Source organism: Pristis pectinata, chromosome 2 (assembly GCF_009764475.1).
Source record: "Pristis pectinata isolate sPriPec2 chromosome 2, sPriPec2.1.pri, whole genome shotgun sequence".
Lineage (NCBI taxonomy): Eukaryota > Metazoa > Chordata > Chondrichthyes > Rhinopristiformes > Pristidae > Pristis > Pristis pectinata.
The window spans coordinates 38,986,417-39,008,322 of record NC_067406.1 but is presented as its reverse complement, the minus strand read 5'-3'; the positions used below and the strand labels follow the sequence as shown (position 1 = coordinate 39,008,322).

The window sequence follows — 21,906 nt, the reverse complement described above, 5'->3', positions numbered from 1 at the left end:
GGAACCAGGTGATGGTGGTGGAGGAGATGTGGTTGGAATCTCATCACAGTCAAATAAGTTACCATGGTTGATTGGATGCAGTCTGTGGTTGGTAAGAAAGTTAATGAGTGTTGCAAAGACTATGGAATCAATCTTCCCAACACTCGACTGGAGGATATAGCTCATCCAGAAGTGATGCCAGATAATCGGCCTGATGTACTGGGGAACTAGATGGAGATAGTGGAGGGAGCTGATGCTGAGGCCATAGATGTAATACTGAAAATATAACAATGAAGAAATTGCTCAACTGGGAGCCAATACATGCCAGTAAACAAAGGGATGATGGGTGAAGAGGGATGTATAAATTAGGACATGGATGGAGTTTTGGATTTTGTTCATGTTTCTGTAGGATGGAATGAGAAAGGTCATCCAGGGATATGTTGGAGTTGTCTACTCCAGGGATAACAGAAGTATGAAGCAAATGCAGAAGAAGGGGGTGTGTTATTAGACAATAAGGAAGCCAGATTAATTGGGACAGCCTAGAATAGGATCATAGGCACACTTTTTGCAGGAAGCTTTGGAGGAAAACTTGCTGGAGCCAGATCTACAAGTAAGCTCCACACAGGCTAAGCTTTATTTGTGACTGAGGAAGTGACAGGTTTTAACCTTCAGTGATGTAAGATTTGCCAAGGAAACACTATTTTTCATATTACCCATCTGCTGTATACCTGTCCTAGAAATCTGAATTTATACATAAACAGAAGGTTTGAGGGGCCATCATTTTTTTGTTTCAAATTCCTCAGGGTTACAGAGGCTTTATATTTTTTCCTCCAATGTAAAGCAGCATATTTGTTTGAAATACAAAGGCTTTAATTTCTTAAATGTGCTGTTCATTTGCATTCTCAGGCACAGCTTGGAACATGAATATAGAGCACATAAGGATCAATGTAGATTTTCAGTCCATCTTCTCGACTCAAGGGCATGTAGAACATCTGTCACTCCTCAAGGCTATATTAACTCACATTTCTCATAATGAATCTTTGTTGGATGACCTGTGCTTGCAGAAACAATAAAAGTACATGGAACAAGGAAGGTGAGAACTGAGCAAGGCATTGTGATGTTCAAGTTGTTTCTGGTCTCTAGATGATGCCTTGCATTATGCAGCCAATAGAATCATGCAAATGGTGGCAGCGTGCTGCATTCCGTATGTTATCACTGGTGGTGCTAATGATTGAGACCAACTTTTTCTCTTGTTTAATGTACCAAAACATCCCAAGTTTCTTCACATGAGCGCTATCAAGCACAATTTGACATGCAGCCATGTAAGAAGATTTTGGAAGAAGTTTTAGGGAGTTAGCTAAAGATTTAAAGAGGGAAACCCAAAGTAAGTCTACTATTCCTAGAGAGAAGACTCCAGTTTATGTGACAGGTGTAGCCTCTCAATCCTAGTATCTTTATAGTAAATAAATAAGATATCTTAATTAGTCACATGTACATTGAAACACAGTGAAATGCATCTTTTGTGTAGAGTGTTCTGGGGGCAGCGCCCAAGTGTTGCCATTCTTCTGGCACCAACATAGCATGCCCACAACTTCCTAACCTGTATGTCTTTGGCATGTGGGAGGAAACCAGAGCACCCAGTGGAAACCCATGCAGACGCAGGGAGAACGTACAAACTTTAATAGGTTTGACCTTCTTCAATGCCTATCATTTTTATGATACCAAGAACAGAATGGTTCGTATTACTGCAAATATGCCCTAAACAAGTTTCCATATAACTTCTATTCCTGAAGAAATGAAGACTGGTACTTGCTTTTTTTTAAAAAATGACATTATTAACTTGCATTTCTACTTTTAGAGACTTGTGTATCTGTATTCCCAAATACTTTTGTTCCTCTACCCTTTACAAACTCTTAAGCAATGTGTAACCTGTTTACTTTTTCTCCAAAGTGTGTCGTCAGGTGTGTTAAACCAAATCTCTCTCTTGAAGTAGATATAAAAGATTCCATTGGACTATTCCACGATGAGTGAGTTATCCCTTCTCACTAACATCACTGCGTGGACAGCTTAGCTGGTTATATTTATCATTTGTTGCTTGTGGGACCTCGGTGTGCATTTGCCTACAAATTGCAGTCAATGCAGTTTAAAATAATGTATTAAGTATGAGTTGCTTCTGGATATCCTGTGGATGCAAAAGGTATAACATGCAAGTTTGCCGATGACTTATGTAGTAGAAGATGAAAGTTGATTTGGACTCCAATAAACTTGTATTTAAACTCTTTTAAATACAAGGGGTTGTGTTTCTACATTTTTAAACTTGCATCAATTAAAATGCATAAATTCTAATGCATTGAAGATCAATTTATTTAGCCTAATCTGTGCATGTCCTTAGGCTAGAGCACCATGTTGAAGACTAAACTAATGCACTAAAGTCATTAACATCACAACAATTTACTCCCTGGCAATGTTTTGCTTCTATTTCTTTAATGATTAATCAAAGTGTACAGTCTAACCTTCGAATGTCTTTAAGTTTGTGTCGAGTGTTAACAACATATTATAAAAGAAGGAAATGTGCAGTTGCATTCATGACTGGGGTGGATATCAGTGTGAAAAATCCCAGGAGGAATTGTATTTATTTCTAGTTTACACACTGGGTTGCTTTTTAAATGGTTGTCAGGGGCCAAGACTTGGTTCTTCCCAACATTATTCATATGCTGATATCAGCCCTTTGGGCAGGGTAAATACAATAGAAAGTCCTTTACCTTGTGAAAGAATGTTAATAGAAGCAATTGGTAAAATATGCTGTACACCAAATGGAATGAATTGTTCAGTTAATGCAAATGGTGTCTGCAGCTTCCTGGCTCTAGTATTGAACTTTGAGCCAATTATGAAAAGATCACTAACCTTTTCAAGAGACCAAAAGGGGTAAATGTAAAATGTCTCAGCAATTGTCAGCTTGTTTTGGATTGTTTGCATTGAACTTAATGGAAATATAAATTGGTGAAAGTGGCATCTGTAAAGAAAGGCAATCTGAAAACTTCCTTTGACCACACATTCATGTATACAGAGACTTTTTTTCTCCTGAGACATCTAGGGCAGTAAATGTGATGACCTTAGATCTTTAATTGCCTGATGAACTGCAATATCTGATGCACTAGAAGCAGCTGAGTTGTGGTATGTCATGTACCAACATAAGCATTCTGAGTGGATAAAGAACCAGTAATAGAGGGGGAAATCCCGCAGAGGGGCGAGGTTGGAGTGGGTGACGGGAGTAGAGAACTCAAGACGGTTAGTGTTACGTTGGCAGTTGGAAATGAAAAGATCGAGAGAGGGTAAAAGGCCAGAAGGGGGTGTCCAAGAGGAAGAGGAGGATTTGAGATGGGAGAAAGGGTAGTCCGTGGGGGGTTGGGGAATCCTTGCCGAAGAAGTAGGTGTGGAGGCGACAGAAGAAGAGCTCAACGTCTTGGTGGGCCTGGAACTGACTGACTGAAACTGCAGATTCCTGACAGGGACTAAGAACTTTTTTTTAATGAGAGTGCTCGCTAAAAGGTGGATGCAGAGCTAACCTTAAGACAGGTTAGGACCCCTCTTCCATCTCAAGTGAAATGTATACATTAACCTAAATGCTGGAAGATGGGGGAAACCCTTTGGAAAATTGTGAAAATAGCCATCAGATTGGTTAGCATCTGTTGTGTATTTTCTGTATTGATGGTGCTTAACTATTGCTTTCGACAACAGCAGTTTGCACTTGCAGTATGGGATGCTGCCGGTCACAAGTGTGCAATAAAACTACAACTTCCCTTAGTCTAGCTTTGTTTCCATGAGGCATATTCTTGAAACCCTGTTGAAAATCAGCACCTTGGCTCCATATTACCATAATACGTTTAGTTAATGGTTCAATTTGACCTGAAACATTAACTTTGTTTTTCTGTCCACAGATATTGCCTGACCTGCAGACATTTGGAGCATTTTCTGGTTTATTTCAGATTTCCAGCATCTGCAACATTTTTGCTTTTGGACCAGGACACATTATTTGATCCTCATGGATTCCAACAAATTTGTGAGGCATATCCTGCCTTTTAGAAACCTTATGCTAGACTGGAGTTATTACCTTTACCTTTGCTAAAAGTACTTTAACTGCTTCCTTTATAATAGACCTGTGTTTATTTTTCAGTGATTTAATGTTGAGCTAATAGGTCCATAACTCCCAAGATCACACTTCTGACCTTGTTTAAAATTTGGAACAACAGTTGCTGTATTGAAATCTCTTGTTATTACCCCTGTACTTAATGAACCATGTGGGGGAAAACAAATCAGGCAACACTCCTTTTCTACACCTGTTCCCATAAGTATTCTTTGATAGATTCCATATTTTGTTTGATACGAATATTCAAACTACTGTTAATTTTCAGTGACCATTTCAAGGCCAATCTCCAAAAACAGGGTGAATTAGATTGAATAGCAAATCTGCATTCTTGTATATTGTTTCCCACCACAATCACTGTTCCTTTATTGCTTTCATAATATCATGACCAGAATTATACCAGGTTCTGCATGTGTTTAACAGAACCTTTTTACTTTTCACGTCAAGAAAAAAGTTATTGTTTTTGATTTCTTTAATGACCTAATTAACCTGTACTGCTATTATTAGTGCACATGAATTTTCAGATCCCTTTACTTCTCTATCCCATTTAAATTGTTACTTTTCAGTAAAACATAATGACTTCAGTTTTCTCATATGCCAATTACATGTCTGCCCTGCAACTTTATTAAGATACTATTTTAATTTTTTGCATTCTCTTCAGTGTTGGCTGCTTCAGAATCAGAATCGGGTTTATTATCACTGACATATGTCATGAAATTTGTTGTTTTGTGGCAGCAGTACAGTGCAAGGCATAAAAACAGTGCCAAACCACTGCCCCATCCTTTGGTGCCATTTCCAAATTTAGAATTAATGGCTCAGATTTCTGACGTTGCTTTGCTATGTTCCCAATTCCCCCAGGTTTAGAAATGCCTGGGAAGCAGATACTGTTTTCCCAGAGAGCTGCACTGTCAAATGGCAAGAGAGGCAGCACTGAGTTAATGGAAGGACTTAGATGGGCCAGAACCGTGAAAGCCCTCAGGAAGCTTTCAACAGCTGGCGAAGCCCTAGCTATACTGGAATTGTCAGCTATCAGGCATTTTCAGTGTTGTTCGCTGTCTCTGATGTAAGTAATTCTTTGCAATCTGATGTAAGTAATTCTGTGCAGTATAGTATAGTGGTTAGCATTATGCTATTACAGTGCCAGTGACCCGGGTTCAATTCCGGCTGCTGTCTGTAAGGAGTTTGTACGTTCTCCCTGTGTCTGCATGGGTTTCCTCCGGGTGCTCTGGTTTCCTCCCACATTCCAATAGATGTATGGGTTAGGAATTGATGGGCATGCTATGTTGGTGCGGGAAGTGTGGCGACTGTTGCGGGCTACCCCTGGAACGCTCCACGCAAAAGATGCATTTCACTGTGTGTATTGATCTACGTGTGACTAATAAAGATATCTTACTTTATGGTACGTGGATCAAAATTATAATGGGGGAACAAATCTCAAGCAGATATTCTGGTTTCAACTGATCTTTCAATGTAAAATCTACATTTTGAACTTAAATTCAGACAGAATATTGTCATAAAGTCATGCAGCATAGAAACAGGCCATTCAGCTTACAATGTTCATGCCAACCATATTTTTTGCAAAGAATTTTAAAAAAATTAAAGTCAACTATAAACATATAAAACATGTAGAACAGAGGGACCTCAGAGTACAATACATGGTTCCCTAAAAGTGGTGTCACAGGTAGACAGGGTGGTAAAGGCGGCTTTTGGCACATTGGACTTCATCAGTTAAGGCATTGAGTATAGAAGTTGGGATGTTATGTTGCAGTTGTACAAGGCCCTGTGAAGCTGCGTTTGGAATATTGTGTTCAGTTTTCATCATCCTTCTATTGGAAAGATGCCTTTAAGTTGGAAAGAGTGCAGAGAAGATTTTAGAGGATGTTGCCAGGATTTGAGGGACTGAGTTATGGAGAGAGGTTGAACGGAATGATTCAATCATGATCATGGCATTGACCATTGTGAGACTTCACTCTCCAACATCTGCCGCTCCCATTGATCTGGTGCACTTCAGCAGTGGTGGTACGGTGCTTAAGTTTCCAGACCAACATTCTGGAGGCCTGGATTATCAATCCACAGCAGCTGTGGAAGTGAATTTAAGTTAATAATCTGGAATTTTAAATAAAAGTAGTCATTTATAATGTGAAAACAGAAAATTCTGGAAATACTCAGCAGGTCAAGGCCACATCTATGGGAAGAGAAACAAGAGTTAACGTTTTGGGCCGGCATGGGAGGGGGGAGGGGGAGGAGGGGGGGAGTTACTTTTAAAATAAGAAGTCACCCCTTTAAGACAGCTGAGGTGAAACTTTTTCTCTTGGAGGGTTGGGAGTCTCTGGATCTCCCTTCCTCAAAGGCAGGTGGAAGCAGAGTCTGAATATTATTGAGGAAGAAGAAGATAGCAATTGAGTGATAGTTACTGTGGGTAGGTGGGAATGTGGAGTTGAGGTTACAGTCAGATCAGCCATGATCTTAATAATTGGAGGAGCCTATTCCTGCTTGTAAATCACATGCACAAGTCAATCAGTGCTGGCTCTCAGGAAAAAGTGAAAATAAGAACAAATTAGAAAGACGGAGGAGTCTAAATTCAGTGTAAACAAATTGGTGCAATTCGAACAGCGCACCAAAATCAAGACCAGCAGGTAAGTTCATCCTAGAGATTTGTCACCATATTTCGGGATGCAGCTCTTATCTCTCTGGACCTAGTGGGTTTTGAATGGTTTGGGTCAGTGGAGGAGGTGATCAGGAGGGGAGTAATGACAGGCCATCAGTGATCTGCAATTATTTTCTACAGCTGGGAGAACAATCCTGCTTCTACTGAATTCAAAATAAAACAATAATTTTGAAGTTTTGGGCATTTTATTGAGCCATCACCTATGGCTCCTTTGAGGATATGACCCAGATATAATAACTACAGACCAAAGGTTTTGACTGGAATCAAGGACAAAGCAGCCTGCTAAACATACACCTTCTCTATCACCATTGGCATGCATGGTTGCAATGTGTACAAATGCACTGCAGCTGCTCTCCAATGCTACCTTGCAATGGCCTTCCACACTCACCACCCGTGACAGCAAGAAGCTGAGAAAGTTAACACCTGTGAGTCACAACTCCAGCCTAACAAGGAAATATATTAAAGTTCCTCCTTTGTTACTGGATCTAAATCTTGGAACACCCTACCCAACAAAACTCTGGAAGTACCTTCGCCACATGTGCTGCAGCTTTTCAAGGAGTTAGCTTACACTTGCCTCCTTGACAATAATTAGGGCAGGTCAACAGGAAAGGACCCTGTGAAAGAATCAAGTACCTTAATCAATCTGGAAATTATGGAAGGTGTTATGTATGTGCAACTTCTTTTGGTATACGTTCCTTAAGAAACTATTCAGATTTTACAATAACAGATACAACAGTTTATGTCTAGAATAGAATTTTTGTATGGCCATTTAAATAAAAAAAAGGACCTGATCTGTTTAGCAATCCAAATGCCATGAGGATCTGTCCTGTAAAATTGGTTATTGTTCTTCAGATGGGTGCAATACTGTTCTTTTTAGGTTGTAGAAAGTCTGTAGGTTAGATCTGAGATGGAATCTGAAATTGTGGTCAAGATACAGTGGTTCCTGCAATCCATGTTTTTAATCACCTAGCTTCTAAACAGCAGACAAAGTGCAGGATTGGATTAATACAGATGGGTCCCCACTGGTCAGCATGGATGTGGTGGGCCAAATGGCCTGTTTCCACATTGTATGACTCTATGACAATATTCTGGCTGATTGAATTTAAGTTCAAAATGTAGATTTTACATTGAAATATTAGCTGAGACCGAATTAGCAGCTTGTGATTTGTTTCCCCTTTATAATTTTGATCCATTTACCATAAACTAACATTGCAAGGAATTACTTACATTTGATGGAAGGTAATTCTTTTTTAAAAGATGAATGGTTTTACTCTGAATAACATACATTCTAATAAGATACTCATTTTAATGCAGTAACTGATATCGAGTCAGATGCATGCCGAATACCCTTGCTTTAACTAGTATTTGATGGAAGTTTTAATGGCTTTCTGAGCATATTTAAAGGGAAATTTAAAGGGAAATTCAAAGCTCAAAGAACTGGCTCTTGCACTGGACTGAAAGTGGTTTGCATCAGCAACTCTTTCTCCTAGAAACTGACTAAAAATGGGGAAACAAGAGAAGATCCTCAGGAAAATGACGATTGTGCTGAGAATTCGAAGTATTCTGATAAAGCAATGCCTGGCTGAATGTTTGGGAACTCTAATTCATACAGTGAGTTTTTCCACTGAATTTGTCATATTTTATCACTGAGAAGTTTGATGAATTTTTTTGTTTCAAAAATTTACATAGCAATGATAATCACAAAATAAACATTGCAGGTTAATTCATAAAGTAAATTTAAAACACGAAATAAACATGAATATAGTATCCTCGCATTTTCCTTGCATATGTAGTGAAGTGTTATTTTTATGTTCTTAATATTTATTTGTCTTAAAAGTTCTTAATTATTTGTCTTCTTCGTGTATGATAATTTCTTGTCTTTAAGTAGTTCATTCCTCCAATGGTTAAAATTATAATTAAGTAAAACAACTGATCTCCTCAGAATTCTTCATGTGTATTTAAAGATTTAATTTCTCTTTTAACTGTTCCACTGAATTCCAGAAATCTCACAATTTTATTTGCATTTAAATGTAGTGTTGACATATTTAATGAGGCAATTTAACTTTTAGATTTAAGAGGAGGAGGATACTAAGTTATAGGATAAATCTTGGCTAGTGCGTTACAACTACCTGAGATTTGAGCTTTGCTAATCGTTACAGACAGCTAAAAAACTAAAATGAAAGATTGAAGCTTTGATATTATGACAGTGACATTAAATTACAATAGCAATCTACTCACTCCCTTCCTCCCTTCCTCCCTTTCCACCCTTCCCCCTACCCAAATGACCTCTTTGAAAACCTGAATTGATCCTCGGCCTCTCTTTAGTTGCACGTAAAGCTACAATTGAGTAAGTGTTATCCATTAATTATTGGTGCCTTTCTTTACAGATGCTTAGCTGTGGAGCAATAGCACAATTTACACTCAACTGTGGCACACACAAAGAATTTCAGTCCGTAACTTTTGTAATTGGATTTGCTGTAGCACTGGGCATATTGGTAACCAGTAAAGTGTCAGGTATGTGTATTTTTATGAAGAATTAAAGGATTTTCAGGCCATTACGCACATTGCTTTTGAGTGTGCACCTTTCACAAGAGGTAGTTCCTTTCCACTAGACAAAATGCCACCTCAGGGAACAGAACCTGTGAAAATTGCAACCCTTCTCTGAAAGGAAGCTAAAACCAGAGTGCGAGTTCAAGGGCAGTGCCTTAAGAATTCACTTATACTGAGAGTCTGAAAAGTCAAATAATAAAGAATGTTGTTTCTTTATTCAGTATTAATCATTTTCTATGATGTTATTTAAAGGTTATTGAAGTATGGCTACCTCTTCAGAAGTTGATTGTGTAGTCAATTGGAACATAGAGTCATAGAGTAATACAGCATGGAAACAGACCCTTCGGCCCAACTCGTCCATGTCAACCATGGTGCCCACCAAGCTAGTCCCATTTGCCTGCTCTTAGCCCATATCCATATACATCCAAATGTCTCTTAAATGTTGTTGTTGTACCTGCCTCAATCACTTCCTCTGGCAGCTCATTCCATACACGCACCACCCTCTGTGTGAAGAAGCTGCCCCTCCGGTCCCTTTTAAATCTTTTGCCTCTCATCTTAAAGCTATGCCCTCTAGTTTTTAGTTCTCTAAACCTGGGAAAAAGACTGTGCATTCACCCTATCTATACTCCTCATGATTTTATATACCTCTATAAGGTCACCCCTCAATCTCCTACTTTTGAAGGAATAAAGTCCTAGCCTGCCCAACCTCTCCCTATAACTCGGGCCATCGAGTCCTGGTAACATCCTCATAAGATTGTTACCTTCACTTGCAACTGCATTGATTGGTGAAAGTAGTTGACTTTGCGGGTCCAAGGTTATGATAAGATACTTTCACTGATCCTTTGAAGCCCACTATTTCACTTTCAGGACAAACTCTGGGAACTTGACCCAAAGGCCTGTGTCATGGCCTATAAATCGATGAGTCCATTACACAGGGTCAAATCTACAGTTAGCAAATATACCTCTGGATGGTTTGCTATACTTACAGATAGGTCAGGAAATTGTTTCACCCTCTTGTCACCGTTGGTATATGGAGAATATCCCGGAATTTTAGTTTTAAGGGATGTTTTTCGATTGCTGAGAGGATCTGCTGAGAGGATGCAAGTGTCAATGGATTATATTTTACCTAGTTGCTATCAGAAGCTTTCAGTTTCGTGATAAGGTTCATGAGCATTTTGTTTGAAAGAAAATAAGAGGCTTACATTTGTAAATCTTCTTTCATGATCTTCCATCATACCAAATTGTTTTACAGGCAAGGAAGTATTTCTGAAGTGCAGTCACTCATTTTGAATTAGGAAATGTAACAATCATTCTGTTCTCTGTAAGGTCCCACCACTGACAATTTTTTGTTGACCAGATGTTGAGTTTTTTAAATGATATTGCTAAGGGGGATAAATGTTGGCCAGTGATATTTCCCCTCCTCCTGCTCAAGGTTGTGCCACATGATCTTTTATCTTCTGAGAGACTTTGATTTAAAACTTCACCTGAAGGACAGTGCATCCAATAGCACACATGGGAAAGTTGGCTGGGTCTTGTGCTCAAAGTTAGTAGTAGGGAAGCAATTAAGGACAATTATCCAGGAAATAATTACATGAAATTTGAAGAAAAAAATGAGAGTCAGCATGGATTTTTTAAAAAGTCAACTTCTGTATGATTTAGGAGTTCATTAATGAATTGATAAAAAGGGTTAATGACAGTAGTATAGTGATGATGTGTCAATGAACTTTAAAAGGTCTTTAATAAAAATCCCACACAATAGGCTTGTTAGGAAAAGTGAAGACCAAGGGATTAAAATGATAGTGGCTGCATGAATTCAAAAAGCAGGGAGTAGTAGTGAATGTTTTTTCATAGTGGAAGGAAGTATATAGTAGCCATCACAATCCCCTCTCTCCACCCTGAGGTTGGCATTAGAATCACTGCTTTTTCAACATGTATAAATGATCTAGGATAGCTTACATCGTTGATAAATAAGTCAGAAATGTAATTATCAGATAGAGGTATTGACTTCTGGGATGAGAGATTGTTTGGAGTGATGCTATAGTCTATCTGAGCAGGTTTACACGTGTTTGTCTGACTTCTGACCATCTCCTGACTTCCGTTATGGTGTACCTTTATCAATCCCATCCACTAGACTGCACTATATCCAAGTATAGATGTGCTATCTTTCTGGTATGCAACAATGACATTCACATTATCTCTCTCTCTCTCTCTCTCTCTCTCTCTCTATCTTTTTTGTTTTACCACCTTCAGGGCGCACCTCCCACTGGCTTCATTGTAATCCTGTTGTACATTGATGGCACCTAACACAGTGGTTTTATTGCACTGCCTCAAGATTGATAGCTAGTTTTGGGAGAACATTGAATATTCTTCCCAAGTCAAGTTGAAATTTCACTGGTTACCCGTGCTTCAATAACTTGACATGTAGCAGGTATTTCTTTTACAAAATTGACCTTGGTTGGCACTGGCTATATTGAGTTTAACTGATATTCTGGATCTACCAGATCTCAAACCCTGCACGGCTCATCTCATTGATCCCATTGACTTTTTGTTGCCCTTGTTATTGTGCACTGTTTGGGGAAATGGGTAACCAGTCCATGTTGTGCACACATTTTTTGATACCCAGGGCATTTCTTTCTGAAAAGCTTGTGTTGCCATCACTTAAGAATTGGTTCATAGAATTGTACAGCCTAGAATCAGGCCCTTTGGCCCACCGTGTCCATGCTGACCATCATGCCTATCTATACTAATCCATATCCCTTGATGTCTAGTTCATTCAAGTACCTGTCCAGATGCCTCTTAAATGTTGTTACTGTTCCTGCCTCCACCACCTCCTCTGGCAGCTCATTCCAGATGCCAACTTATTATTTGTGTGAAAAATGTACCCCCCAGATCTCCTTTAAACCTCCTACCTCTTAACCTAAGCATATGCCCTCTAGTTTTAGATACCCTTACCATAGGAAACAGACACTGGCTATCTATCCTGTCTATGCCTCTCATTATTTTAATATCATATCACCTCTCAGCCTTCTTCGCTTCAGGGAAACAGTCCCAGCCTATCCAATCTCTAAATCAAGCCCTCCAGTCCAGGCAACATCCTTGTGAATCTTTTCTGCACCCTCTTCAGCTTAATCACATCCTTCCTATAGTGTGGTGTCCAGAACTGCTCACAATGCTCCAAGTGCAGGTAGGATTAGTGTAAATGGGTTCCTGAAGGTTGGTGTAAATATGGTGAGTGGAATGGCCTGTTTCGTCTCGGTGACAGAGTCTAAATGTCTCAGCTTCATTAAATGGCATTTTTAACACGTTGAATTAGTATCATTTTCTAAGAGACAGGAGGTTATGCAGTAAGCTAAAGTGCTTTATTAAGCAAACAAACTTAGAAAGAGACATAAGCGATTCTGCAGATGCTGGAATCTGGAGCAACACACAAAATGCAGGAGGAACTCAGCAGGTCAGGCAGCATCTATGGAGGGAAATAAGCAGTCGACATTTCGGGTCGAAACCCTTCATCAGGTCTCTCATTAGAAAGAGACGTGTCTCCTTTCTCTGTTGTGGGTCTACTATGCAGAGACAACCAGGCAGCTGCTCTACGGAAAGGAATGTCCTGGAATTTACCCCCTAAAATTGTTGCAGTGTAAATGGAGAGTAGGTGGTCTCTACCACAACCCTAAAAGGGACACATATGTAATATTATGTACATCACGTATGTGGTATCTATCTATCCTTGCTCCTTGTTGAAGGTGAGAGAATTTCTTCCCATGTTAATGTTTCATGGAGTGCTGAATATCAATTAAAATGTTTTGTTTTGAAAGAAAGGTCCTATTAATTCAAAGGTATCCATTTACTAACACTGATTTATTTCAGATTTCACATACCTTGCAGTCAGCCAATAAATAGTTAAGACTTCATTGGTTGATTTTGAATACAAAATGAAAGACTTGCATTTATATAGCACCTTTCAAGTCCCTATCAGGACATCTCAGGACAACCAATGAAGTGCCTTTAAATGTAGCCCTTTGGTAATATTGGAAATGCTGCAACCATTTGCACACAGCAAATTTCCACAAACTGCAATATGATAATAACTTGGCAATCTGTTTTGGTAGTATTGGTTAAGGGATTAATGTTGGCCAGGATATTGGGGATAACTCAGCTGCCCTTCAAAATAGTGCCATAGGGCATTTAACTTGAACCTAAGAGGGTAGTTGGGATGTTTGTTCAAGATGGTGCTTCTGATAGTGGAGCGTCAGCCTACATTTTTGTGTCCAGGTCTCCGGAACAATACCTGATTCATTAAACTTTTGACTCCAGAGGTAAGTGTGCTGTTACCTTGAGGCACAGATAACGCATGCTAGCTCAATCATATGTAATATAGCAGGTACAGTGGTACTTTACCATATAATTAAATGGAATTGGTGTGGTAAAATCCATAATAAATAAATAACTTGATATTCTTCATTATCCAGCTTCATTACTTTATGGGTAATATCCAATTTGAATGTAAGTTGACTATCTACCTGTATATAAATTCATAACTCTTTTTGTTGTTTGTGCAGGAGCTCACCTGAATCCAGCAGTGACCTTTGCTTTGTGCTTGCTTGCTTGTGAGCCTTGGTTAAAATTCCCCTTCTTCTTTATGGCCCAAACAATAGGTGCCTTTCTTGGATCAGGAATAATGTTTGGATTGTTATTATGGTGAGTACTACTTCAACAATGTATAAAATGCAATTGGTTAATATGGCAGTAAAATGTAAAGTTGACAAGAAATTGAAAGTGTTTCATATGGGAGAAGAGCTTCCCGAAGTCATAGCTATAAATAAGGTGGACCGGTACAGTGCCCTCCTCTCTTGTTCCAACTAATCCTACCACATACTACCTTCCAGCCCCAAAGTTGCTGAATAAGTTCCTATGGCAATCCAATTTTACAAAGCTTACTAAAACAAATGTTAAATAATTACCACTTCTCATACACAGGTTAAATGCCTGTGGTGAAATATTAGAAAGAGGATTTGTTATTTATAGCTCTTCTTTCTCATCATTAAATTAAAGCATGGTCAATATGTATTTCAACTTGATTACCTGCTACTTTCTAAATGCCTTGATATCCTAAAATGATAAGAGTCAATTGTTTTCCACATGCTCCAGTTGACTTGCCTTCTGTATTCTGCAGGACAGTTCCAGCTCTCATCAAATATCAGTGTGAAAAACTGGTTCTTGATTTTTTTTTCTCTCTTCTGGCTCTTGATTTCCCATCCAGAGGATATGGTTTCTCCATTGAACTTCTATTATTTTAAGCTTCTTGATAATATTGCCCCACATTCATCTCTACTCCAGGGAAGATTAGCAGTGTATTAGAGCCTAATTAACTTGTTGATAGCCCATTTTGAGTGCAAGATGACCACGCTTTCACCACTCTGTTTATTGGCTGCTAAGGTGCCAGCTTTATGCCTTTAAAATAGCTCCAGAGCCAATGAATTTCTAGAAGTAACAAGCAATCTACCAAAGGAATTCAGCGATTTGAGTAGGATCTGTGGTTGGGGGGGGGGGGGGGTGGTGGGAGGAACGTTTTGGGTTGAAACCCTGCATCAGAACTGTGGAGATGGAAGATAGCCAGTATAAAGAGGAGATGGGGAGTAGTGAGACAGGCCAGTAGGTGATTGGTGGATGAAGAGGGGTGAGGACAATGGGGAGTTGGAGCCAGGTAAGGGAGGGGTGGAGTTAGGAGACAGAGGCAGGTGGATAATAGAGGCAATTTCTAGGTGTACATGATTTAGATTTCTCTGCTCCAGTCATGCAAGAATATACTAAAATTCCAGTGTATATAGCTTTCCTAAAGCATACTATTTTCACTTATGCTATGCTGCTTTTGCTGCCTGTCTTCCCATTCTGGGGTCATGTTTAATTTTCCTCACAGTTTACCACTTGATGATGTTGGGGTATTTTTGTAGCAATTCATCTGATATAAAAATAACTGATATACGTGAAAGACCAAAACATCACACCAAAAATCCTTACAGCAGAAGGCTCACTAAATCTTGCCCATCTGAAAGAGATCCATTTACTCTAGTTCCAAATCATTGCCTTTATCCATGGTGGTGATTTACCTTCAATACCACAAATTTCAATGTTCATAATAAGTTTTGCATGTGGCATTTTGATAAAATGACCAAATACATCACATATTTCTTTCAGTAATTTCCTAGTCTCACAAGTGTGCTGCTTCTCAGATCTACATTGACTTAATGATTTTTATAAGCCTTTCAGAGAATTCACTAATTCCTTCATTATTTTCTTTTACGATTTACCCAGTATTGATGAATAATAATATCAATTTTCATTGTTCCTCTCAGTTTTATAATCTTAGTTTAGAGCTCTGTTTTTGAGCATCTATTTTAAATGTTTGAGGTTTCTAATACTAGTAAGCAATCCTAATAAAAGCCCATTCTGGTGGACAATTTTCCAATTGTATGTTCACAAAAGGGAGCCTTCATGAGAATATGGGTTGGAGAATGGTTTGGTGCTGTATCTTGGCCCAATCTTCTCTTGGATGTTATTGGGAAATGGCAATTTTACTCACATAATTTTCAAGCTGCAGAGCTGTTCTTCAGTCTTATTGCCTTTCTGATGCAGGCTTTTGACCTGAAACTTCGACATTTCCTTTCCGTCCACAGGTGCTGCTCAACACACTGAGTTCCTCCAGCAGATTGTGTGTTGCTCATCTGCTGTCTTTTGTGACTTTATGGGAGAGAGGGGAATGGGTAATTCCTCTGTCGCACCTTCTGCTATTTCCAGCCATTCCAATGACCTTCTGGTGATCTTGGGGTGGGGGAGGAAGGATCCTTCAACCCCTTTAATCTGTCTGGTAACTGCCAGAAAATGGATTCACAAAGGCCAACCAGGATGGGGATGATTGGATATTTTCCTTATCGTTCAAGATTGGCGATCACACTGCTGCAAGTTATTCACACATAATTTAAAACACATAAATTATATGTTACCATGCTTCACTTAGTAAATTTTTCTGAAGAAGTTGTTGCTTTAATGGGAGATGTTACTGTAGTTGCTGCTTCCTTTGGTCTTTTCTGAGTTTGTCTTGCTGTACTATAGACCGCCAAGCCTGAGTCTGGCAACACTTCAGCGCTACACCAGGCCGTTTAATAAACAGCAGACTAAATACAGCCAAACAGATGTGAGCACTGAGCTCAGAACCTGCAGCACCCAAATTTTTGTGCGGACTTCAGATTGTTAAAAACCAGCACAAAAGACTGAAATATAAAAGAAATCCTGGTTCCATTGTGAATAACCTTTCAGATTGCTAAAGTTCAGCAATTTTTTAATTTCCTTGCTTCTCAAATACTCTGTCTTAACCTCTGTGTGGCTGTATGTGGAAATATTTTGTTTTTACTGTATTTATTTTCAATGTTGAGAGTTATTGTTTTGCATTTTTGACTATTTTTGATAAAACTCAGAAGGGTAATTTTCAACATCATCCTGAGAAAATTGCAAATTGCTGTTCAGGAAAACCAAGAGGGTGAATCTCAAATACAAACTAATAATTATTTTACATTCACAGATAAATTGTGGCTTCATGATAATAAACAGCTAACAGTTATTGGACCAAACTCGACTGCTGGGATATTTACAACTTTTCCACTTGAACATGTGAGTGCACTCAATGGCATTTTTGATCAGGTAAGTAGGAGAACTTTACAAGTTCAGCTACACATTATGCATCTGGTCAACTCACAGGACAGCTTATATTTGATTATTTTAGCAGGTCATTGGATATTAATATTTTTAAATAAAATTTGCTAATGTAATGACAAATTGAATTGGAATTGGTTTATTATTGTAACATGTACTGAGGTACAGTGAAAAACTTGTCTTGCATACTGTTCATATAGATCAATTCATTACACAGTGCATTGAGGTAGTACAAGGTAAAGGATTAACAGAATGCAGAATAAAGTGTAACAGCTACAGAGAAAGTGCAGTGAAGGTGGACAATAAGGTGCAAGGTCATAACGAGGTAGATTATGAGGTCAAGAGTCCATTTTATCGTACTAGGGAGCCATTCAATAGTCTTATAACAGCAGGATAGAAGCTGTCCTTGAGCCTGGTGGTACGTGCTTTCAGGCTTTTGTATCTTCTGCCCGATGGGAGAAGAGAGAATGTATGGGGTAGGTGGGGCCTTTGATTATGCTGGCTTCTTTACTGAGGCAGCGAGAAGTATGGACAGAGTCCATGGAGGTGAGGCTGTTTTCTGTAATGTGCTGAGCTGTGTCCACAATTCTCTGTAGTTTCTTGCAATCCCGGGCAGAGCAGTTGCCATACCAAGCTGTGATGCATCCAGATCAGATGCTTTCTATGGTGCATCGATAAAAATTGATCAGTGTCGAGGGGAACATGCCAAATTTCTTTAGCCTCCTGAGGAAGTAGAGGCAGTGGTGAGCTTTCTTGGCTGTGGAATCCACGTGGTTGGACCAGGACAGACTATTTGTGATGTTCACTCTTGGGAACTTGAAGCTCTCAACCTCAGCACCATTGATGTAGATAGGAGCATGTGCTCCGCTCCCCTTCCTGAAGTCAATGACCAGCTCTTTGTTTTGCTGACATTGAGAGAAAGCTTGTTGTCATGACACCATGTTAGTAAGCTCTCTATAGTATCTCTGACATTGTCATTTGAAATACATCCTGCTACGGTGGTAACATCTGCAAACTTGTAGATGGCATTAGAGCAGAATCTGGCCTCAGTCATGTATAGGGAGTAGAGTAGAGAGCTGAGGACGCAGCCTTGTGGGGCACCAGTGTTGAGAATAATCATGGCGGAGGTGTTGCTGCCTATCCTTACTGATTGCGGTCTGTTGGTCAGGAGGTCAAGGATCCAGTTGCAAAGGAAGGTGTTAAGTCCCAGGTCTCAGAGTTTGATGATGAGTTTTCTTGGAATTATAGTATTGAAGGCGGAGCTGTATTCAATAAACAATAGTCTAACGTAGGTGTCTTTACTGTCCAGATGCTTCAGAGATGAGTGTAGAGACAGGGAGAAGGTGTCTGCCATAGACCTGTTTTGGTGATAGGCGAATTGCAGTGGGTCTAGGTTGTCTGGGAGGCTGGAGTTGATGCGTGCCATGACCAACCTCTCAAAGCACTTCATGATGGTGGATGTCAGAGCCACCAGGCGGTAGTCATTAAGGCATGTTACCTTGTTTTTCTTAGGTACCGGGATGATAGTGGTCTTCTTAAAGCAGGTGAGAACCTCAGAGTGAAGCAGGGAGAGGTTAAAAATGTCTTCAAATACCCCCATAATATAACTAATGTAATTAAATAGGCACATATTATAAGCAAAATATAACTAAAATTTATTGGGCATTATTTTCCTTTGGGAATATTACCATTTCTGGAGGTTTTAGGTACAGGAGCCTTCAACTGAGCTCTTGCCTTTTTCATTTAATGATTTTTAAGGTGCTAATTAGGGCTCTGGAGCTATTGCTGTGTTCCTTTTTTTCCAAGGTGGACCAGCATTGCAGTGCCTTATGCTGTGTCTGGGCTGCACCCCCTTCATTCCCACATTTCTCTGTAGATTTAGGTATTTGACAGCTATTTTGCTGTGATCCCTCTGCGATTAATGAGAACATAAGAATGTACCAAAAGAAGGGATAGGAGCAAGAATACGCTGGGCAGCCCCTCAAGCTTTTTTTAGTATTCCATAAAATCAAGGTTTATATAATCTTGGCCGTTTTCCTGCTCTCTCTCCATACCCCTTGACTTCCTTGTAGATCAAATATCTGTCAGTTTCTGCCTTGAATGTATCCAATGAGCATCAATGCCTGTTTACTTCAGTTGTCGGGAATATAGACCATCTTTAAGATCCACTGTTGACTCACTCCTTAAATGAATTCTAACATTTTTCTTTTGTTTTCTTATCATTACCAGTTAAAACCTTCTGGATCATGTAACGTGTCATTTAATTTTAACATGATCATTTCAGACATGTTCGGGTACTACACTGCTCTTCCCTGTTAATTCAGTTCAGAGGTGTGTAGGAAAGAAATGGCATCTGCACTTTTGGATGCAGTTTACTGACACCCAAAAACCTGCTCCATGTCTTTTGATGTTCTAACGCAGAGAAATTAGCTATTGAATCTTGAAAATATATTAGACTGTGTTTTGTGTGTTTCTATTTGTGTGCATTTGTGTAGAATATTTATTCTTGTAGTTGTTTCATTCTTCTACATTTTTACATATTTTAACTGTTAATAAATCTGAGCTTGTTGCATTGACATTAATCATCATACAAGCCAGGTACTTTCCAAGATGCTTAAAATTCTAGTCATGAATCTAACTGGTTGTTAGCATGTCATCGGATCACATTTGACTTAGCATAGTGAAGCACAAATCAGACAGTCTTTTTGGCTAGTAAGTTAAGTGAAAGCTGTTATAGGCATGACATGAAAAGTAATAATAGTAAAACTCTAATGTTTGACTTATTTTTTTATTTCCAAATGCAGGCAACTGGAACTGCAGCTCTCATATTTTGTATCCTTATCATTGTGGATCCTTTGCACACCCCAGTGCGAACAGGGCTGGAAGCCTTTACCATTGGCTTAGTAGTTCTGATTATTGGCTGGTCAATGGGTTCAAACTCCCAGTACTCACTAAATCCTGCCAGGGATATTGGACCTCGCTTGTTTACAGCAATTGCTGGTTGGGGATCTGAAGTTTTCACGTATGTTTGGTTGTCATTTCTTATTTGTCGATATACTATTAATTCCTTTTCAATGAAAATGATTATTTCTTGGCCTATTTCAACCATTAAACAATAATGGACCTTTTCATACATGTTCTCTTTCAGAAAATTGTGTCTTTACCAGATCTGATGGATGTCCAAAAATTGGTTACTTAACATTTAAGGCATCGTAAAGCTGAGTTAGAGGGCTGTTTTATATCCATGGTTAACAGAACACAGCAGGGCACGGGTGAGATATTAATGAAAAGCCAGCAACATTTTCAAAATGTCTCAGTACTTTCATTGCTCACTAATTGAGTAGGATATTTGACCAGATCATTGCCATTTCGGACCTGATGGGCCAAATCACCACTTTCTTTGCCAGAGATTTCTATGATTCCATGACTGACTATTTCAGACTGTGCTATTGCTTTTGAGAAATACCGGTCAGTTTTCACTTTTCACCCAGAGGATTATTCTCTTGGGTCAATCCGAATATTTTGTCACTGAAAGCTCTATGATTTTCCAGATAGGTAATTTACAATGTTACAGTCTGACCATGGAGCAGAATATCACTGGTAAGATAAAGCAGTTCCTTAACCTCCTTGCATCCTGAATAATTTTCTCCAAGGCTGGTTATCTTGTGACACATCATTTAGACAAATATTGGAAATTGGCTTGGAACACTTTTATCTTTTCAGAGGAAGATGCTTAAAATTAAGTGTTCAAAGAACAGATTGCCATTTGGAAGCCCTCCCATTCAGCCTGACCTCACCCATAAGGACAGTTGTGGACAAAGTTCCAATGCATATACTATGTGTACATCCACATTCTGATGCAGAACCTAGTCAGGGCAGTAGTTAATCTGGTTTTGCTTGTGTTGGGTGAACACGTAACTTATTTGAGGGTATGAGTGACTCTCTACTTATTGTCCATGCCTGCTGGTATCTTTATGACCTACTTCAATCCTTGCGATGATAATGTTCCTATGATGATCCATGAAATAAGGGGGTCTTGCTGATGGTCTTGCTCTTCTCAGTTACGAAAATCACAAGATTAGGAGTGCTGTTGAAGTAACTTGGTGACTTGCTGCATTGCCATTATAGCAGGTTTCTTGTTAGTTCTGAAAATAGAATTGCTATGCTGACACAGTTATATGCTGAAGTGTATCGTGGCAGTGTTTTCTCATTTTATTCAATTGTTTTTCTTTTTATTTTCAGTGCTGGAAGCCATTGGTTTTGGATCCCGCTTGTCAGCCCAATCATTGGTGCCATTTTGGGTGTTTTGATGTACCAGTTCATTGTTGGATTACGTGTTGATGCAAGAAATGGCTGCTCATCCAATGCAGAACAAAATGAAAAATCAGTGAGCCAGAAAACGAAGGGAAGGTGCTGATGAATAGACACTGCATGTATTCTCTGAAGAATTTGTCTTAATAACCTTCAGCATATTTTACATTTGTTTATTTACTCCAAAATCACGATCTCTTTGAACTTTGCATTTCTTTTCACGTGTTATGTATATTTTCAATCATTTTATTAGCCATAGAATAAAATTTTATAACTTTCTAATACTTGATGAAAAACAGAAAAATATGCCAGGCAATAGATCTCTTCAAATTTTCAATATCTCTGAATGTACGTATAATGCTATTTTGTACATTTTATTTTGAACAGATTAAACTAATGCAGAACTCAAAGCGTTGGTGGCAGATAAAGTCTATATTTCACGAATTTAATTCACTCAGCAGTAACAACAGAGCTGCTACAGCAGTGCAGCAAGTGCATATCCCTAATATTTTATTATATGAAAATGCTGGAGTTATTTTCATTGGGGGAA

General features: G+C 39.0%; 1 protein-coding gene across 1 annotated transcript; it reads left to right on the top strand.

Annotated features, from left to right (window-relative positions):
• The first annotated feature begins 1,056 nt into the window (after positions 1-1,056).
• Positions 1,057-21,749, top strand: LOC127567535 (aquaporin-3-like). Its single transcript, XM_052010551.1, has 8 exons — positions 1,057-1,072; positions 8,282-8,402; positions 9,179-9,305; positions 13,898-14,027; positions 14,599-14,606; positions 16,915-17,033; positions 19,850-20,067; positions 21,288-21,749. The coding sequence occupies exons 2-8, from the start codon at positions 8,295-8,297 to the stop codon at positions 21,460-21,462; spliced, it is 885 nt and encodes a 294-aa protein (XP_051866511.1). The 5' UTR covers positions 1,057-1,072; positions 8,282-8,294; the 3' UTR covers positions 21,463-21,749.
• Positions 21,750-21,906: the final 157 nt, after the last annotated feature.